This window comes from Sylvia atricapilla, chromosome 11 (assembly GCF_009819655.1).
Source record: "Sylvia atricapilla isolate bSylAtr1 chromosome 11, bSylAtr1.pri, whole genome shotgun sequence".
In the NCBI taxonomy this organism is placed as follows: domain Eukaryota; kingdom Metazoa; phylum Chordata; class Aves; order Passeriformes; family Sylviidae; genus Sylvia; species Sylvia atricapilla.
Window position 1 is genome coordinate 22,236,609 of NC_089150.1, and position 18,205 is coordinate 22,254,813.

Genomic DNA, 18,205 nt, shown 5'->3' on the forward strand with positions numbered 1-18,205 from the left:
CCCTTGGCAGCAGAGCAGGAGGGCAGGACATGTGCCCAGCCTGCAGCCAGCCACGGCAGATCCCACCTACTCTGCAGCTGCCCAGAGCAGGACGCTCCTATGCTTGCTGCCATCTCCCAAAAGCTCTTATCCCACCCGTGCCAGAAGACGGGGACCCACCTCATGCCATCCAATGCTGGAGGAAAAGCTGCTCCCAAACCATGTTCTCAGCCTTCTCCAAGGGCATGGCCCATCCACTCCACAGCTGGTCCTAAGCACTTTCCCCATCCAGACTGGACAGCTCCTAGAATGCTTCCTCCAAAAAAACAAACATCCAATTAATAAAATTAGATTACAGACAAAAAGGGGAAACAAGGTAAAAGGTAAAAGATCCTGTCTCAGTCAGAGGTTGAGAAACCCCAGGCCCTGCATGCCTAAGGAAAAACCCATTCACCAGTGAGGTAAGCCGTGCTTTTACTCTTCACCCATGCACTGCCCCCCAAACTAACAATGATCCCAAAAGCAAACAAGGGGAGTGGAGCGCCAAGCCATTCCTTGCCTGCAAAGCAAGAAGCTGAGCACAGGTTCTGGAGTCCTATCTCTGCTCCCTCCGTGGGGGTTTGTTTGTGTCGGGCTGCCTGCCCCAGCCCCAGCCCCAGCCCAGGGCACGGTGGGTGGTGGGGGCTGGTTGGCAGGGCCAGGAGCCGACTTCCATTTCATAACCACCCCAGCCCATGGCCCCAGCCCTGCCAAAAAGCAGCTGGGCAAGCCCATTGAAGAATCAGTTTGCATCAGCCCCAGCAAAGGGGAACTTTTGGTTCCTGGCCTGGCTGTGCAATGCCCAAATCTGGAGCATACCCCTGTGTGTGAACTCATCTGCCAATTCCCCGTGGAGCCTGGCTTTGAGGAAGGTGCCAGAATCAAAGTCCATCTTCTTCAACTTTGTGGTGGACAGATCCAGGAAGAGGTTGTCATCCTCGATGTTGTCCTGCTGTCTACAGCAACAGCAGCCTCCTCTTCAGCTTCTCCAGGAGCTCCTTCTCCTTCCCTGGGTGTGAGGACCAGGCTGTCAGGCTCTGCCCAGGGCCCCAGCTGTCAGTGAACCAGGACACGCCAAACCAGCCTGGATGGCGGCCACCAGTGCTGGGCAGAGCAGCCCAGCTCCAGCACAAGGGCTGCCTGTTCCAATCTGATGACCCCTGTGCAGTGACACAGGCAGCACAAAAAAGCTGGGTTTCTTCGCTTCTGATTGCCAAGGCATGTGTGGAGCTGTAACTTACCAAGGCCTTGCATCAAAGTGTGCCGGTGTCTCTCTCCCTTCTTCTATGGCTGATGGATATCCTGCATCCAAGGATCACAAAAAAGTCTCTAATGAGGGCCTCTCCGAGTCAAGCATGGATAAACACCACCTGATCAGAGCCTTGCACTCTGGGGAGAGAAACCAGAAACCACTAGTCAGTGGAGAAGGCTCTGGTCTGCTTTGCCCATATTCCCATGCCCACGGCCATGCTGGATGTGCTCAGAGCTGGGCCTAAACTTTCCCATCAATTGCCTGTTTTTGGAGGAGAGCAGGAGAGCAGGACATGTGCCACCTCCCACAGCAGCTGCCAGAGCAGGATGCTCACGAGACCGCTGCTGCCTCCCAGCACTGGTATTCCTCCCATGCCCAGAGATGAGGATCCACCTGGAGAGAGCCATTTGTGGCAGCGAGAGATGATGGTCTCAGCTGATCTTCTGGCCCCTCCTGAAAGGGTGCATCCCCACAGACCATCTGGTGCAGCAGGATGCCCAGGGACCAGATGGTAGCTGGCCGGCCATAGTACCCAGCCAAAGTGGGTCCATTCTGGGGGGCTGTATGATGGTGTTCCTATGGACTACAGATGGAGTTCATCAGGGGGATGCTGCTGCCCCAGAGCCTGGCCCCAGCATCCTTGGGTATGTGAGGACAGCCCCAGTGGCACATGGTGTGGACCCGCTGCTCTCCCACCCAGCACCTGGGACTTGTGTACAAACTTGGGGTTGGAAAGAAACCATTGGTGTTGGAAGAGGGCAGTGGAATCCCTGGTATGCCCTGACCCGTGACAAGGAAAACCCACTCAGAGAGGAGTAAAACCATGCCTCCTCCTCCCTGCCTGCTTTGCCCCAGAAAACATGAAGTCAAGGCAAAGAAGGCAAGAGGAGCAGTCCAAGCCCTTTCTCACACTGCACACCAAACTGCCTGGTGCATAGGTTCTGACTCCACACTCTTTAATGCCCCACCCATGGGTGTTCCTGTCAGGCTGGCTGCCCCAGCCCCAGCCCCAGTCCTGGGCAGAGTGGCTGGCAAAGGCTGCCAGCAGGGCTGGAAGCTGGGCCCCCACCCACCCCTGCTCAAAAGCAACTCAGCTGAACTCTCAGTGTCATGACAGGCAGCAAAAGGGAGAATCCCCACTGCCACACCCAGGTTGGGCTGTGAGATGTCGGGCTGTGAGATGTTGGGCTGTGAGATGTCAGGAACTGGGAGCACACTCTTGCCTCACCTGCAAAGTGAGTGTAGGCCGTGTCTTGAAGGTAGGTGCCACAGCCAAAGTCGATGAGTTTCACCTGCCCAGTGGCCTGGTCAACCAGGATGTTCTCTGGTTTGATGTCCCAGTGCAGGACCCCGCAACTGGTGCAGTGCCGCATGGCCTCCAGCACCTGGTGGAACAGTTTCCGCGCCACCTCCTCAGACAGGAATCCCCGTGCCTGAATGAAATGCTTCAGAAAGCATGACACCACTCCAGGTGCTACCGCACCATCCCGATGTCGCTGGGAGCTCAGCCACTCCAGCAGTCTGGACAACACCAGGGAAGCCAGTGGAGACCTTGTCCAGCAGGATGATCTCCAGAGGTGCGCTGGTGCTAGTGGGCTGCGGGAGGGATCACGGTGCCATCAGTGGGGCCGAGGACGTGCCAGGGCTGGGGAAGCCCTCACCCAGCCAGGATGCTCTGCACCCTGCGCTGGCCCCATGCCCGCTCTCCCTCAAGGGTCCCGGTGGCTCCCCACCCTGCCGGGCCTCGGCTCATCCCCGCCCGGCGCACCCCGGCTTCTCCTGCTGGCCCCGCTCACTCACCAGCTCGCCCTCAGTGCAGGACGCGTGTTCCATGGCCACCCTTTGATGGCCACCTGCCAAGCCAAGGGGCTAGCAGCGCTGGCTCCGCTCGCCAGCCTGCCCTGTCAGCCCAGCCTCATCATTCCTCTTCCTCCTCCGCCCTCCTCCTCCTCCTCCTGCCCCCGCCGCCGGCCCCGCCGCTCACCGGGGCGCCATCCGAGAGCCGCGTCGCCGCCAAGACGCTGCCGAAGCCGCTGCGCCCCAGCAGCGAACCCACTCTGTTATAAATGGGCCAGGAGACCTGCTCCTTTGAAAAGCTTTTATTAGTCAGCTCTTTAAAGGGGGAACTCGAGGGGTCGCCTGCGCCGCCGCTGCTCCTGTCGCCGTTCTCGCTCCTGTCGTCGCTGAGGATTAGGTGTCAGGCGAATCTGCTGCTCTCGCCGCAGCAGAGTCGGGGGTTCCGGTCTCGCGGGAATCCCCGGCAACCCAACTGGGCTCGTGTGGTCTAGGGGCGTCACTTCTTCCCAGTCTCTTTGTGGTCATGGCGAGGCGGCAGAAGCAGAATTCAGTCCTTAGGTAGCTGAGGGTCTTCTCGTTGTTGTAGTGTCTCCCTTTTATCTGGATTTTGTGCCGGGTCCCGGCTTTTGGGTCCGCTTGCCGGCAACTGCACTTCGGTTTGGAGCGATTGCCCCCCATGGAAGTCCTGGGATTTTCCTATTAGGCGGGGCCGGCAGTTCGAGGAGCTGGTGGGGAATGGGGACAGCCTAGCCCGACGGAAGGGGAAGGGAACCCGGGGTTTTAGAGGGGGTATACAACTTGGAATAAGGTTTTTGAGGTACAAATTTTGGGTACAAACAGCATAAACATTTTAAACAGCATAACTTTCTTACAAATGACAGACTGTGTCCAAGAAAAAGGAATTTCTACATTTCATTCATTTCAACTCGGTGCGGCTCCTTGAGCCCCGCTGCGCCTTCCCTGCTGGCGAAACGCGGCGGTCAGCGCTTGGACCGGGGCCAGAGCAGCCCTGAGCGCCCCTCGATTGCCCCGGGCCGGGCATCCCCGGCATTGCCTCCTTGGAACGGGGCAGCGGCGGCTCGGGGCCGGTGGCCGCGCTGCCGAGTGGCGGAGCGCGGGCCGGGAAGCCGCATGTGTCCTCTGCGGAGCGAAGGAGGGGCCGGGGCCGGGCTCGGCCACAGGAACAGCCAAAGGGCGGCGCTGCTGCCGCGGCCAAGGCACTGATCCCTGCCAGCAGCACCCACCGCAGTACAGGTCCCGCCGGGGCCGGGAGCGGGCTGGGACATGGCACGGCCAGAGAGGGGAGAGGGAAAAACTGGGAGAGGAGGGGGACCCCGGGAAAGGGAGACCAGGAGAAGGGTGCGCGACTGCGGGAGGAGGGCGAGGAGAAGCGGAGGGAGTCGACAGTCTTGCTGCTGCACTGCCGCTGCAACTGAAGGCCTGGGGCTGTTTGTCTCGTGTCCGTTTGTCCGTTGCCCGCGCTCGGCCCACGCCAAGCCCCGCGCTCCCGGGGGCAGCCCCTGAGCCTGTCCAAACACTGGGAACTTTGGCCCTGTTGAGCCAAGACCCAGAGTCTTGACTCCTGCACTGTGCCAGAGGAATCCCCTTGGTTGCGTCCATTGTCCCTGCTGAGGGTCACACATTGTCAGAGCACATTCCCTGAATGCAGAATTGTACCCAACCCAAGCACTGCGCTTGTGTCTCCAGCATTGCTTTCCAAGAAAAATGGTAAGGAAAATTGTGTTTAGCTCATGATATCTGTTATGAATAAAATTGAGAATGTTCAGACTGCAAAGGGATTACCTGTTTCTGTTCCAGCCGTGTTGCTGTTATTGTTCTAACCCTGGTTGAAACTCCCAGTTAATGTCCCAGTTAATGTACCTACCCCTTTCAATTCTAAGAGTTCGCTGTTAAAGGGTTTTCATCTGTTTTATCTGTTTTATTACCCTACCTTTAGTTGTTTGTACCCCTCATCCCCTCTGACTCATTGGGTAACCCAGCCGCTGCTCCCCGGAATGGATGCCACGTTTCCTATCAGGGCTTGCGCACCCATGCATATTAAAATCATGTTGCTGCCTAGGAATAAAACGACCCTGACCAACGAGCCACTTTAAAACACACAAAGAGACTCTGCACTACGTGCTGTGAAGGACCTAATAGGAGCTAATCACACTGATTCCAGCCCAACAAGTGAGTCACCACGGCTTGAATGGCACTCGGAGCTTACTGAGCCCAAGAGGAGCCTTGGGACGATCCCTGCGAGGGAAGAGGCCCCCAGTCCTGTCGGAAACGACAGGCCTGCATGAGCCCTCCTCCTGGACGTCGACCATCGGGAGCAGCAAGCGGCGGCGAGCACCCGAGCCCCCCACCTCTAGGCCCTTCTTATTAAAGGCTATAACCAAGGAGCAGAAGGTCTCCTGGTCCATTTCTTTTACAATATCTATTTAGAGTGTCTAAAACTTGCCAAGGTCATGGATCTTAGAGATGAGATCCATTTGGACTTAATGGGATAGAGAAGTAGTGGAAAATGGAAAAAGGGAAACATAAAAATAAATAGAGAAAACTGATCTTGGATTGGTTCTTTCCTATTATTATTTCATTTCTCCAAAGCTGTTTCAGTTTCCAAGAATCTTCACAGTCCTGTCTGCTCTTTCCAGAACCTTTTCTGGAGAGCGAGGTGCAGCTTCTGTCACAAGATGTGCCACCAACTGCAGCTTCCCTTGGCTTTCCACACCATGTATGCAGCAGGAGTCTTGCAGCAAAGCAGGACAACTATTGGAAGAACTTGACAGCTTGTCCTTTCTTTTCCCTGTGGGCTGAGGAGTTGTGCCCTTGGTAAGGTTTTCATTGTTATTGTTCTACCCTAAGAAAACAGGACGGGGTACCAGGGGAACCTACTGGGAAGTAACCTACTGTATCATCCACCCAGCCAGGAAGAAGAGCTGGACAACGTAACTCTATAATCCGCTGGAGAACGTTTCAGGATCATCGGCCCTTGTTCTTGTAGGTGACTTTAACCTGCCAGACATCTGCTGGGAACTTAATAGCGCAGAAAAGAGGCAGTCCAGGAAGGGTTTGGAGTGTATGGAGGACAACTTCTATTGCAGCTGGTGGGTGAGCCCATCCAGGGGAGGGCCTATGTTTGACCTGTTGTTTGCAAATAGAGAAGGGCTGGTGGCAGAATGTGGTGGTTGGAGGCTGCTTGGGGCACAGTGATCATGAAATAATAGAGTTTGCAATCTTTGGTGAAATCAGGAGGAACATCAGTAAGGACTTCTACACTGGACTTCTGGAGGGCAGGCTTTGCCTGTTCAGGAGACTTACTCAGAGAGTTGCTTGGGAAGAAGCCCTTAAAATCAAAGGAGTCCAGGAAAGGTGGCGTGCTCAGAGATCTTGAGGGTAGAGGAACAGACTGTCCCTGGTGCCGAAAGATGAGCTGATGAGGCAAACGTCCAGCCTGGATTGGGAAGGAGGTTTGAAGAAACTTAGGAAATAAAAAGAAAGTGTATCATCTTTGGAAGGAGGGTCTGGTCTATCAAGGAGTATTAAGGGGATTGCTAGGGCATGTAGGGAAAAAGTTAGGGAGTCAAAGCTCACTTCAGTCTAATTGGCAATTTTGTAAAGGAGAATAAAAAAGTGTTTTCAAATATATTAACTGCAATAGGAAGAGGAAAGACCAACCTCTGTTGTCTAGTAGGTGTGGGAGGGAACTTAGTAACTGCAGATGAGGAGAAGGAAGAAGTGCTCAATGCATTCTTTGCCTCAGTCTTTAGTGGTAAGTTGCGTTGTCCTCAGGACACCTGCTCTCCTGGGCTGGTAGATGGTGTCAGGGAGCAGAAGGTGCCCCTGTTATCCAGGAGGAGGCAGTCAGAGAACTGCTGAGCTGCTTGGAGGTTCATCAATCTGTGGGCCCAGATGGTATCCAGCCCAGGGTGATGAGGGAGCTGGCAGATGAGCTTGCGAAGTCGCTCTCCATCATTTACCAGCAGTCCCGGCTCACTGGTGAGGTTCCAGGTGACTGGAAGCTGGCCAATGTGACAGCCATTGACAAGAAGGGTGGGAAGGAGGATCCTGGTAATTCCCGGCCAGTTAGCCTGACCTCAGTACCTAGTAAGGTCATGGAACAGTTTATACTGAGTGTCATCACGCAGCACCTACAGGATGGCCAGGGTCTCAGACCCAGCCAGCATGGGTTTAGGAAGGGCAGGTTGTGTTGACCAACCTGGTCTCCTTTTATGACCAGGTGACCTGCGTGGTGGATGTGGGAAAGGCTGTGGGGTGTTGTCTGTTTGGACTTCAGCAAGGCCTTTGACAATGTCTCCCACAGCACACTCCTAGAAAAGCTGGCAGCCCACGGCTTGGACAGGAGCACTCTGTGCTGGGCTAAGAACTGGCTGCATGGCTGGGCCAGAGAGTGGTGGGGAATGGTGCTGCATCCAGCTGGGGAAGTCACCAGTGGTGCTCTTCAGGGGTCTGTGCTGGGGCCAGTTCTGTTCAATATTTGTATCAATGACATCGATGAGGGTATTGAGTCTTTCATTAGTAAATTCATAGACAACACTAAGCGGGAGCATGTGTCGATCTGTTGGAAGGTAGGAGGGCTCTGCAGAGAGACCTGGAATTGGGTGGTTGGGTGGGCAAAGTCCAATAGGATTAAGTTTAATAAGTCCAAGCGCCCAGTCCTGCACTTTGGCCACAATAACCCCTGCAGTGCTCTAGGCTGGGGACAGTGTGGCTGGACAGTGGCCAGGCAGAAAGGGACCTGGGGCACTGGTGGACAGCAGGCTGGACATGAGGCAGCAGTGTGCCCAGGTGACCAAGAAGACCAATGGCACCTGGCCTGGATGAGGAATGGTGTGGCCAGCAGGAGCAGGGGGGTCAATCTGCCCCTGTACTCAGCCCTGGTGAGGCTGCACCTCGAGTGCTGTGTCCAGTTCTGGGCCCTCAGTTTAGGAAGGACATTGAGACCCTTGAGGGTGTCAAGAAGAGGCAGCGAGGGGTGGTGAGGGGCTTGGAACACAACTCCTGTGAGGAATGACTGAGGGAGCTGGGGGTTGTTTAGCCTGGAGGAAAGGAGACTCCGAGGTGACCTTATCACTCTCTCCAACTCCCTGGAAGGTGTTTGTACTCAGGTGGGGGTTGGTGTCTTTGTTCAGGCAGCAAGTGACAGAACAAGACACGGTGGTAACCTGTGCCAAGGGGATTACCAAATTGGTTATTAGGAAACAGTTTTTCACAGAAAAGTTGATAAAGTACTGGAATGGTCTGCCTGGGTAGGTGATGGCATAACTATCCCTGCATGTGTTTAACAAAACACAGGATGTGGCACTTGGTGCCATGGTTTAGTTGAGGTTTTAGGGCACAGGTTGGACTCGATGATCTTGAAGGCCTCTTCTAACCTAGTCACTGTGTAATTCTGTGAATTATTAGGGAATACAAGCCTGGCTGAATGCAGAGAAGGAATCTCCAGAGCCTGTAGCCAGAAGTGGAGAGTTGTGTGGTAATCATTCCAACATCCCTGTGGACATTTTGAAAGTGATCTAGAACATGAAATGGGCTGAGCAAGGGAGTTTGTTCCTGTGTTCAGTTTGAGATGCTTCTACATCTCTTGCACTGGTATAAATCAAGAGTATAATCTCTTCATGAAAAGCACCAAAACAAGCCAGACCCTTCGGCAGATGACAGAAAGAAACTGAAAGGAGAAATGCAGGGAATGACTTGGTGAACTTTGTCTGTAGGAAGAGCCATTTTTTCCTAAAATTTCCAGTCCATTCCCTCCACTTTTGTCTTTCTAACAAGGCCACTTGCATCTCAGATTTCCCATGAATGGGAACTCTGAGCTTGTGGAACTGCCTGACAGACGCCCTGTTCCTGTGCAGGGCCACTCAAGCTGAAACAGGAGCCTAAGCCCTGTGTTGGGAAGCCTCCTGTGAGCTGGAATTGGTGCTGTGCTGGGAGAGGAGGAGCAGGGGGAGAAGGATGGGCGCTGTGTGGCAGGAGCAGGAGGTTTGGGCCGCAGGACATTCCACCTGCGCCGCTGCCCCGTCATGGGCGGCCGTGCCCGGGGCTGTGGGGCTGGCCCCGCGTGCGCTGAGCTCCCGACACTGCGGGAGCTGCCCGGGCTGGGCTCAGGCTCCCGCTGGCCCTGGGCAGCAGGCTGGGCTCCACCTGGGATCAGCAGCAGCTGGAAATACCTCTGTGCATCTCTGCTTTCTGCTGCTGCTCGGAAAGAACAGTGAAACGAGTCAGGAAGTTCTGGTTTCTCTTTCTCCTGGCTTGAGTTTTTCATTTTATTCGACACTCAAGAGGCAGTTCCTGTAATGACCTCTCTCAGTTGATTCTCTTTCAGCAGCACCAGCAAATGAGTTGTGTTTGAGCACTGCAAACATGGCCTGTGTGACTTTAATTCTCCTCAACTTTGTGCTCAGGGACTTCTGAGCATTTGGAGGTCTCCTAATCTTGATGTCTGACACAAAAATCCTGAGTTCCCTGTCATGAAAGCGGTCTGGGTAGCACCGATCAAAAGAGGCAATTGCAGATTTATGGATAAAATCCAAGTGGCAAGCAGAAGAGGGACAAGAGCAGCCATGAGCTACAATTCCTGACGCAAAGGCAGCAGCAGCCTCCTGCTGTCACCTCAGGGTGAGTAAACAGCGCTGAAAACAGCACTGGAACGCGATCCTTTCTTTCTCTGAGGTTGGCTCAGGGCAGCCTAGGCGAGCCCTGAGCAGTCAGGACTGTCTGTGGGTGAGTGTTGCTCTAGTCCAGAATTCAGCCGGACAAAGCCCTGGAAGGCAGGCAGCAGCAGGTGGGAAGGGGCCGGCGCTGCTGCTGCTCCTGCCCGGGAGCCCCGGCCGGGCCGGGCCGGCGCCCGCTGCGCTGCGGCTCCTGCTGCTGCCGGAGCCGGGCGGGACTCGGGGACAGGGGATGGACACGGGGGGACACCAAAGGCCTGCGGGGCTGCAGGGATGTTGGCGCTGGGGCCAGCGCCAGCACAGAGCTCCAGCCACAATGAACCCCAGGGAAAGGCTGGGGAAAGGCTCCAGTTCTGCCTTTCTTTGCTCATGGCTGGGAAGGGACCGAAATGAAAGGAGAACAAACAGGGCCTGACCCCTTCTCTCTTGGGAGGAGCCCCATGCTGGGGCTGTGAGGGGCCGTGAGGGGCTGTGAGGGGCTGTGAGGGGCCATAAGAGTCTGTGAGAGGCTGAGGAAGGCCAGGCACTTCATGGAACCAAGGGTCCATTATGACTCACCAGAACCAAGGAGATTCCTGTTGGCAGTGGCATGGCCAGTAGTGGAAACTTCATGATCGATTTCCGAACATGGAAATTAGACAAAATCAACCTCTTGGCACTATGAGATGATGCAAGAATCTTTGAATTAGTGGAACTTGTGGGCAATGATACCTCCAGGCAGCAGTTTTTCTTTTAGAGAGAGAGGAGGAAGGGAAGACATGTAGGTGAAAACAACATGGCAGCACCAAGGTCAGTGGGAAAAGGACGGGGAGGAGGTGCTCTAAGAGTCAGAGCTAAAATTTCTCAGCAAAACCGTGGTGAGGATCCCAGTGACACAAACTGTCCCTCTGTAATCCATGAAGCCCATGGGCATGCAGAGATCCACTCGCAGCCCGTGGGAAAAGTGCTCATGCTGAGCGGGTAGATGCCAGAGGAAACTGTGATCCCGTGAGAGACCTGAACAGAGAGAGAGAGAGGGCCCTTGCTGCCAGAGATAGAGAAAGAGGGCCTTTGCTTCCAAACTAGAGCAGCCTGTCCTTACAAGACTGCACCCCACGGAGAAGTGTCCCACGCCACAACAGCATTGGGAAGACTGTTTTGCCCATGGCAGGGACTGATGACATAGCAGAAAAAAACCTCTGAGCAAACAGAAAAAGATCTCGGGTGATGAACTGATGAGAGCCACCATTCCCTGTCTCCCTGCATTATTGGTGGGAAAAGGAAGGGGACTAAGGGACAAAAAAGGTATTTAAAAGTCTTCTTTTATTCCTCATTATCCTCCTCTGAATCTGTTAATAATAAATTTACTTTATACCTTTAAATTTGAACCTACTTTGCCCTTAGAGTGTTTTTCTCCCAGTCCTCATCTCAACTCATGAGTCCAAACCACGACAGAGGCCTTGTGAATCAAGGGGCTCTGCAGGGCCTGGTGGAACCAAGGAGCCATTGTGACCCTGCAGGGCCTCAGGGAAGCAATGAGACCATTCTGGAACTCTGAGCCTCCAGGGAACCAGGGGCCATTGTGACAGCACAGGGCCTCACAGAACTGAGGCAACCACTGTGACACTGCCAGGCCTCATGGAAGCACGGAGCCAAGGAGAGCATTGTGATATCACTGGGCCTCATGGAAACAAAGAGCTGTCGTGATACTACAGGGCCTCATGGAACCAAGGGGCAACTGTGATGCTGCAGGGCCTCAAGGATCCAAAACCATAGAACAAATCTGGCTGGCTTGGCCTCTTGGAGGCCACCTGAGTGGTCCAAGCTGACTTGGCCTGTTGAGGGCTGCTTCTCATCTGCCCCTGAAACCCTGGAGTTCCGTGCTTTCCTTCCTATAGGAAAAAACAGTTATTATCCTCCAGGGGCCCATTGTCAAAACTGGGATTCTCCCTACAAATTGGATTATATCCAAGGGTTGTTCACATATGTAATCTGCCAGGACAGACAGCTCTGGATTGCCTTGGCCTCTAGGGGCCACATCTTAGCTCTCTTCAAAACACTGGTGAGCCATGCCTCTTCCCATGGAGAAAAACACCTTTCAAATCCATGCATCCTTAGCCAAGATGGGGAATCTGCCTCCAAAATTCCTTATATCCTAGGATAACTCCCAGACAAAAGCTGCCAGGAATGTCTAGGTTCCCTTGGCTTTGTGAGGGTCAGCTCTCATCTGCCTTTGAAATACTGGGGCTTTGCCCTTCCCTTCCTGTGGAGAACTGACATTCTTGTCCAGACACACCACAGCTGAAATGGAATTTCACCTGTAGAACTCCCATATATCCAACGGTTCCCTTCAGACAAAAGTTGCAAGAACAGACCGGTTGAGCTTGCCTTGGCCTCAGGTGAGTGCCTCTAACGTGCCTTCAAAACCTGGGCTTCTGTGGTTTCCTTTCTATAGAAAAGAACCATCCTTCTTGTCCAGGTGCCCATGGCCTCAAGCACACAGCCACTGTATGGGGACAAAGGAGCTCTGTGCTCACTGCAGTACAGACTGAGGACAGGGGCTGAGAGCACGGGATAGGCCTGAGGGCTGGTTTGAGAGATGGTGGGTCCTTTTGATATAGTAGAGAACAGCCAGAAAAGAAAAAATTAATGCCAAGGATATCTAGGGAGGCCCAGACTGCACAAAAGGAAAAAGGAATTTCCCCCCAGGGCAGGGCTGTGGTGCAACACGTCCCCCAGAAGGAGCCTGGAGCAGCCCAAGGCTCTGTGTGGCCAGGCAGAGGCAGGCAGAACGCAGAGCTGTCAGCAAAGGAAGGGCCCAGCCAGGTGGGGCAGCCGGGGGGTGACGACAGCCTGCAGGGACAGAGGCACAGGGCATGGACACCGTAGGACAGCCTGGGCTGGGCAGGGCACAGGGATGGGCAGCAGCTGCGAAGCCCTGACAGAGCCAACTCCTGCAGCCCTTTGGCCATGGCTGCTGGCCCTGGGCCTGAGCAATGAGGAGGAGACAAGTGACCCTTGCAGGCCTGGGGCCTTTTTGCCTCCTTGTCCCTGCTCAGCAGCCTGGCAGGGGCCGCCCCATGGTGCTGCCCTTGGCATTGCACATCCCCACATGCCAGTGGCCCGGGAAGAGCCCTGAGCAATGAGGGAAGGACAGGATGTGCCTTGGCAGGGGCTGGGGCTCAGGCCTTGACCCTTGGCATTCCTGAAACACATCCAGGTTTGCTGAGCATCAGAGACACCTTTGCCTTGTTTGTTCCCACCTGTCATCACTGCCTGCAGTGTTCACTTCTAACTGGAACCTGGGGACACTTTCTCAGTTGTGTCCCTCAGTGGGACTCATTAAAGCTTCAAGAAACTTCAGTGTTTCAATCTTATTTTCAGTTCATGAAACATTTTATGAACTTCTGAAATCTCTCCAATTAATCACAAAAGAATTGAAAACTTAGGTTTTTTTCACAGAGGCTTGTCTTGTGTGGTTTTTTTGAAGAAATGTTTTCTGGAGAAATGAATTTCTCCACTGAAGAGCTCAAGAAAGAATCTTCTAAAAAGTGAAATTCATCAGCAACCTGCAAGTGTCTGAGGCTCCATCCTCATCAGGGCAGCCATGTACAGAAATGGGCACAGCTTTGTGGCTGCCCCAGCTCTGGGATGGGCCCTGGGCCTGGAGCAGGAACAGCTGCTGAGGGCCACAAGGCCGGGGCTGTTGTGCTGGCCTGGGCAGGTGGGATGGCAGCAGGGGCTGCAGAGCTCTCAGGATCTCCTGGAGAGGAGAGCAGGGCACACAGGGAGCCTCCTTTTCCTTTGGCCAGTCACCTTCCCCATGTCTGGGGCTGAGCCCTCTCTGAGCTGCAGCTGCTGCTGTGCCCTTGCCAGGGGCTGAGGCCGTGGGGCCCCTGCCCAGAGCAGCCTGCCCTGAGCAGAGCTGTGGGGCCAGAGCCGGCTGGGCCGGGCTGGGGAGAGGCCCTTGGTGCTGCACAGAGCTCAGGGCAGCTGGCAGAGCTGGCAGGGAGCTGGGCTGGGCTCAGAGAGCTGGCACAGAAACCATCAGTGTCCATCTCGGCCTGTGGCAGCGTGCAGGGGCAGGACTCAGCCCCGGCCGTGTGGGGCAGGGCCAGCGCCTGTGGAAGGCATTGAAAACAGGCAAGTGGCCCAGAGAGGACGCTGCTCTGTGCCCTTGGTGGCATGGGCACAGCAGGGAGGGGGCCCAGGACATTTGTCCCCAGTGCCAGCCTCTGTCCCCAGGCGTTGGCAGCCCCGGCTGCCCAGCCCAGCTCTGCGGGGCCCTTTGGCTGTGGCCCAGCTCCATCCTCCTGCGGGGCTCAGGGCCTGTTCCCGGCCATGGCCAGCCCTGCCCGGCCTCTCTGCTGGCCCAGAGCCCGGCAGAGCCCGGGGCAGGGCTGTCTGTGCAGGCCCACAGGGCCCACGGGCTGTGCAGGAGCTGGCAGAGGCTGCCCAGCAGGGAGGCCATGGGGCACAGAGCCCCAAGGCTGCTGTGGCCCCACGGCACAGGGGCCGTTCCCACCCGCAATGCTCCTGTCCTGCTCTGGGCCGGCACAGGGGCTGTGGCACCATGGCTGGGCCAGCGCGGCACAAAGGGGCCACGCAGCCGCTGCCGGGGCTGACAGCAAGGCCAGGCACAGAGCAGGAACTGCTGGCCATTGCCTGAGCTGGGCAGGGCTGACTGTGGGAAGGGCAGAGCTCAGCTGCCCTTGGGGGCTGCAGGAAAACTCAAGAGCCAAAGAGCCTCCATGGCTGGGACTGGAGACCAAGGCTGGAGAGGTGTTTGGTTTGGAATAAATTAGGGGAGAACTTCTAAAAGGAGTCCTCTAAAAACAAACTTCCACCACCCCTCCCCCGCCAGCCCTGGGTTTGGGAAGGAAAATGCTTTGTAGGAAAAGTGGAAAAAAACGGTTTATTGATAAATGAAAAAAAAAACCACTGCCCAACACCAGGGAAAGGGAAAAAAATTCTCAAGTTACTGTGAAGGGGAGGGTGCAGAGCTTCTTCTGTGGGCCCCAGAGATTCTCTGACTTCTTAGGTCAGGTCAGGTCAGGAGCCGGTCCAAAAACTTCGGGGGGGAAATGTGTGGGGGCAGGGGGAGGGAAAAGAAAAGGAAGGAAAGAAGAAAAACAAACAGAAGAGAGAAGCAGTGGGCAAGCAGCAGCAACCAGCAGCGAGCGAAACAGCCGAGCCCCCGAGAGAGTAGCAAAGCGGCAGGCCCCGCCAAAGGGGGCCAGCTGTTAGACATAACAATGTAGTCCAAGATATGGGATAGGAGACAGTGTCAATTCAGAACATTTTACTTCTCATCTTATATCGTGGACACACAATAAAACCTTTTATCTTACTTATTCAGACTTTTGACATTTACATATTTCTGTCCATTCTATTTGCTCAGACTTTTGATACTTGTACGTTTGTTTTTATTTCATGTTTGACTGATCTAACGTGCAGACAATGGTAGTAACATTCAGCATATATGAATCTTACTTTACATTCAGATTATTGCTGATTATTTTGCATCTCTAAATTAGCTTTATTCTTGGGGACATGGGCATCTACATGGCAAATCTTCACAGGTAGGTTTTTTTAACTGGGCAGTGATATCTTTCTACTTTTCAGCAGCTTAAATTGTTTTTTTTTCTCTACGCTGCCAGTTCGCCTCTTTTTATTTCTTTAGTTATCCTCACAGAGCATTGGCTACCGTCTAAGAATCAGTGTACAGATAGAGCTTTGGCTACTTATCTTTTTTTGCAATATCTGGAGCCAGTTGAATGGTTTTGAGTTCAGCAAATTGACTGGATCATCCTTATGATGTGGCAGGAACTGTCGGTGAATAAAGCATAACATATTTCTTTTGTTGTCAGCTGGTCATATGGCAGAGCTTCGTCAATCCAGGTTATTGGTTCTTGTTTTTTATTTGCAACACTGAAATTTTCATTATCGGGTCAGTTTGTAATTACTTCTAAAATTCTAGGGCAATTTAATTTTTCAACTTGAGCACGTTGTGTAATGAGGGTAATCTACTTGTTTTAGGTAGCACTGACGGCATGGTGGGTGGAGGGAACTTTATTTTAAACATCTATCCTAGTACTGGTAGTCAGGGTACCAGGAGGAGTTGTGTTTCAGTGCTTATAACTTTTGAGGCAGCTCGGACTCTTTCATAGGTTGCTAAAATTTTCTTCTCTGTTGGAGTGTAGCTGGCTTCAGATCTTCTGTAACTTCAACTTCAGAATCTCAGTGGTCGGCTTTGAGTCTCCCCAGGCACTTTCTGCCAAAGGTTTTAAGACAGACTATGGCTCCTGGCTGCAGAGTAGAGCACGTTTTTCATATTTGGTTTTGTTTTGACTGGGCTAAGGGCTACCGCATGAGCAGTCTTCGGTTTGATTTGGGTAAAGGCGTGTTGTTGCTTAGGGCTCCACTGGAAAATGGTTTTTTTGCGAGTTACTAGGTAGAGAGGGCTCACAATTTGGCTGTACTCGGGAATGCGCATTTTTCAAAAGGCTATGGCGCTTAGGAAAGCTTGTGTCTTTTTTTTGTTGGTTGGTGGAGACATTGTTGTGATCTTGTTGATGACATCAGTGGGAATCTAATGCTGTCTATCTTCTCAATTTTTAGGAACTGGATTTCTCAAGCAGGTCTTCTAACTTTGCTCTTTTTGATAGCAAAACCAGCTTTCAGGAGAATTTGGATGATCTTTTCTTTTTTTTTCAAATACTTCAGCTGCAGTGTTTTTCCACACAGTGATGTCATCGATGTACTGCAGATGTTCTGAAGCTTCACCCTTTTCCAACACGGTTTGAATCAGTCCATGGCAAATGGTAGGACTGTGCTTCCACTCCTGGGGCAGTCGGTTCCAGGTGTACTGCACACTCTTCCAGGTGAAAGCAAACTGAGGCTTGCATTCTGCAGCCAGAGGAATGGAGAAAAATGCATTAGCAATGTCAATAGTGGCATACCACTTTGCTGCCTTGGACTCTAGTTCGTACTGTAGTTTAGCATGTCTGGCACAGCAGCGCCCAGCGGTGGAGTCACTTCATTCAAGGCACGGTAGTTTACAGTCAATTTCTATTCTTAGTTAGACTTGCACACAGGCCAGATGGGGCTGTTGAAGGGTGAGTGGGTTTTGCAGACTACTTTTTGGTTCTTCAGCTCACATATCATCTTGTGGATGGGGATTACTGCATCTCGAGTTATTCTGTACTGTCGGTGATGCACTGTGGAAGTGGCAATTGGCACTTGTTGGTCTTTTACTTTTAGAAGTCTTACAGCAGATGGGTTATCTGATAGTCCAGGCAAGGTGTTTAATTGTTTAACACTCTTTGTTTTTACAGTCGCTATCTCAAATGCTTATCTGAATCGTTTGGGTCTTTGAAATACCCATTTTGGAGGAAGTTTATGCTCAAAACGCGTGGTGTTTTTGGGCTAGTCACAATAGGGCGCTTCTTTTACTTATTTCTAGTCAGACTAACATTAGCTTCTACTAAAGTAAAATCCTGTGATCTCTCTGTTACATTAGCAACAGAAACAGATTCTTCTCCCACATGTCCTGATGGGAGTAATGTGCACTGTGAACCAGTATTAATCAAGGTGTTATATTGTTGTGGTTCTAATATGCCAGACTAACGAACCCATACTGTCTAAAAACCATGATTTTCTCTAATTTCCACTTGGTTAGAGGCAGGGCTCCACTAAGCATGATTATCCTTCTTTTTGGGGATATGTGTTTCAGAGGTTCTTTTAAGGGGATCGGACATGTCATCATCGTCATCATACTTAACGTCCTGGCTGCAAATAACTGGAGCTGCTCTCTGTTTAGTGGGACTTCCTCTTCAAATTTTACTTTCTTTTAAATGACGTACCCGTTGCGCTAGAGCAGCAGTGGGTTTTTCATCCCATCTTCTCATGTCTTCTTCAGATTCATGCAGGAAGAACTACAACTCAGCTCACGGGGTGTGCCTTCTCTCCCCATCAAAGGTGCACCTGCGTTGGATACCAGGGCTTTTAATTTGCACAGCCGAAATTTGGAGGAAGTTCTTCTTAATTTCTTCCCTGAGTTTCTTATGATTCTCTTCTAATTTGTTTTCTAATTTTTGCAGTCATGTTTCCACAGCTGCAATTCTGGCATGAGTTGGGCTATGTACAGTATTGGCATATGCTAGAAGCTTTTTTGCCATATCGAGCACAGTCTCATATGTCTTCTGCTTCATTATTGTTAGAGCAGAAGCGTATTTAGATGGCTTAAGTCGTACAAGTTTTTGCCACATCACGGGTGTACATGGTATCAAGTCTGGGTTCTTAATGTTTAGGTCATCTGAGAAGATGATCTTTGCCACTGCTGTTTTTCTCAGCATTGAATTCTTTGTTCTATGGTCTTCCACTAGGTCTGCTGTATGTAGAGATCGTCTACACACAGATATCTTTGTGCTACACTTCTCAGGACTCGTTCTCAGAGACTGCA

At 52.7% G+C, this 18,205-nt stretch overlaps 1 protein-coding gene across 1 annotated transcript; it reads right to left on the reverse strand.

Moving 5' to 3' along the window:
• Positions 1–1,295: 1,295 nt before the first annotated feature.
• LOC136366201 (serine/threonine-protein kinase pim-1-like) lies at positions 1,296–5,397 on the reverse strand. The gene is given in 9 exon segments (XM_066327098.1): positions 1,296–1,345; positions 1,347–1,437; positions 1,711–1,807; positions 1,809–1,846; positions 2,499–2,793; positions 2,795–2,866; positions 3,255–3,327; positions 3,994–4,207; positions 5,295–5,397. Coding segments are annotated over 9 exon segments (1,026 nt in total). The 3' UTR covers positions 1,296–1,302.
• Positions 5,398–18,205: the final 12,808 nt, after the last annotated feature.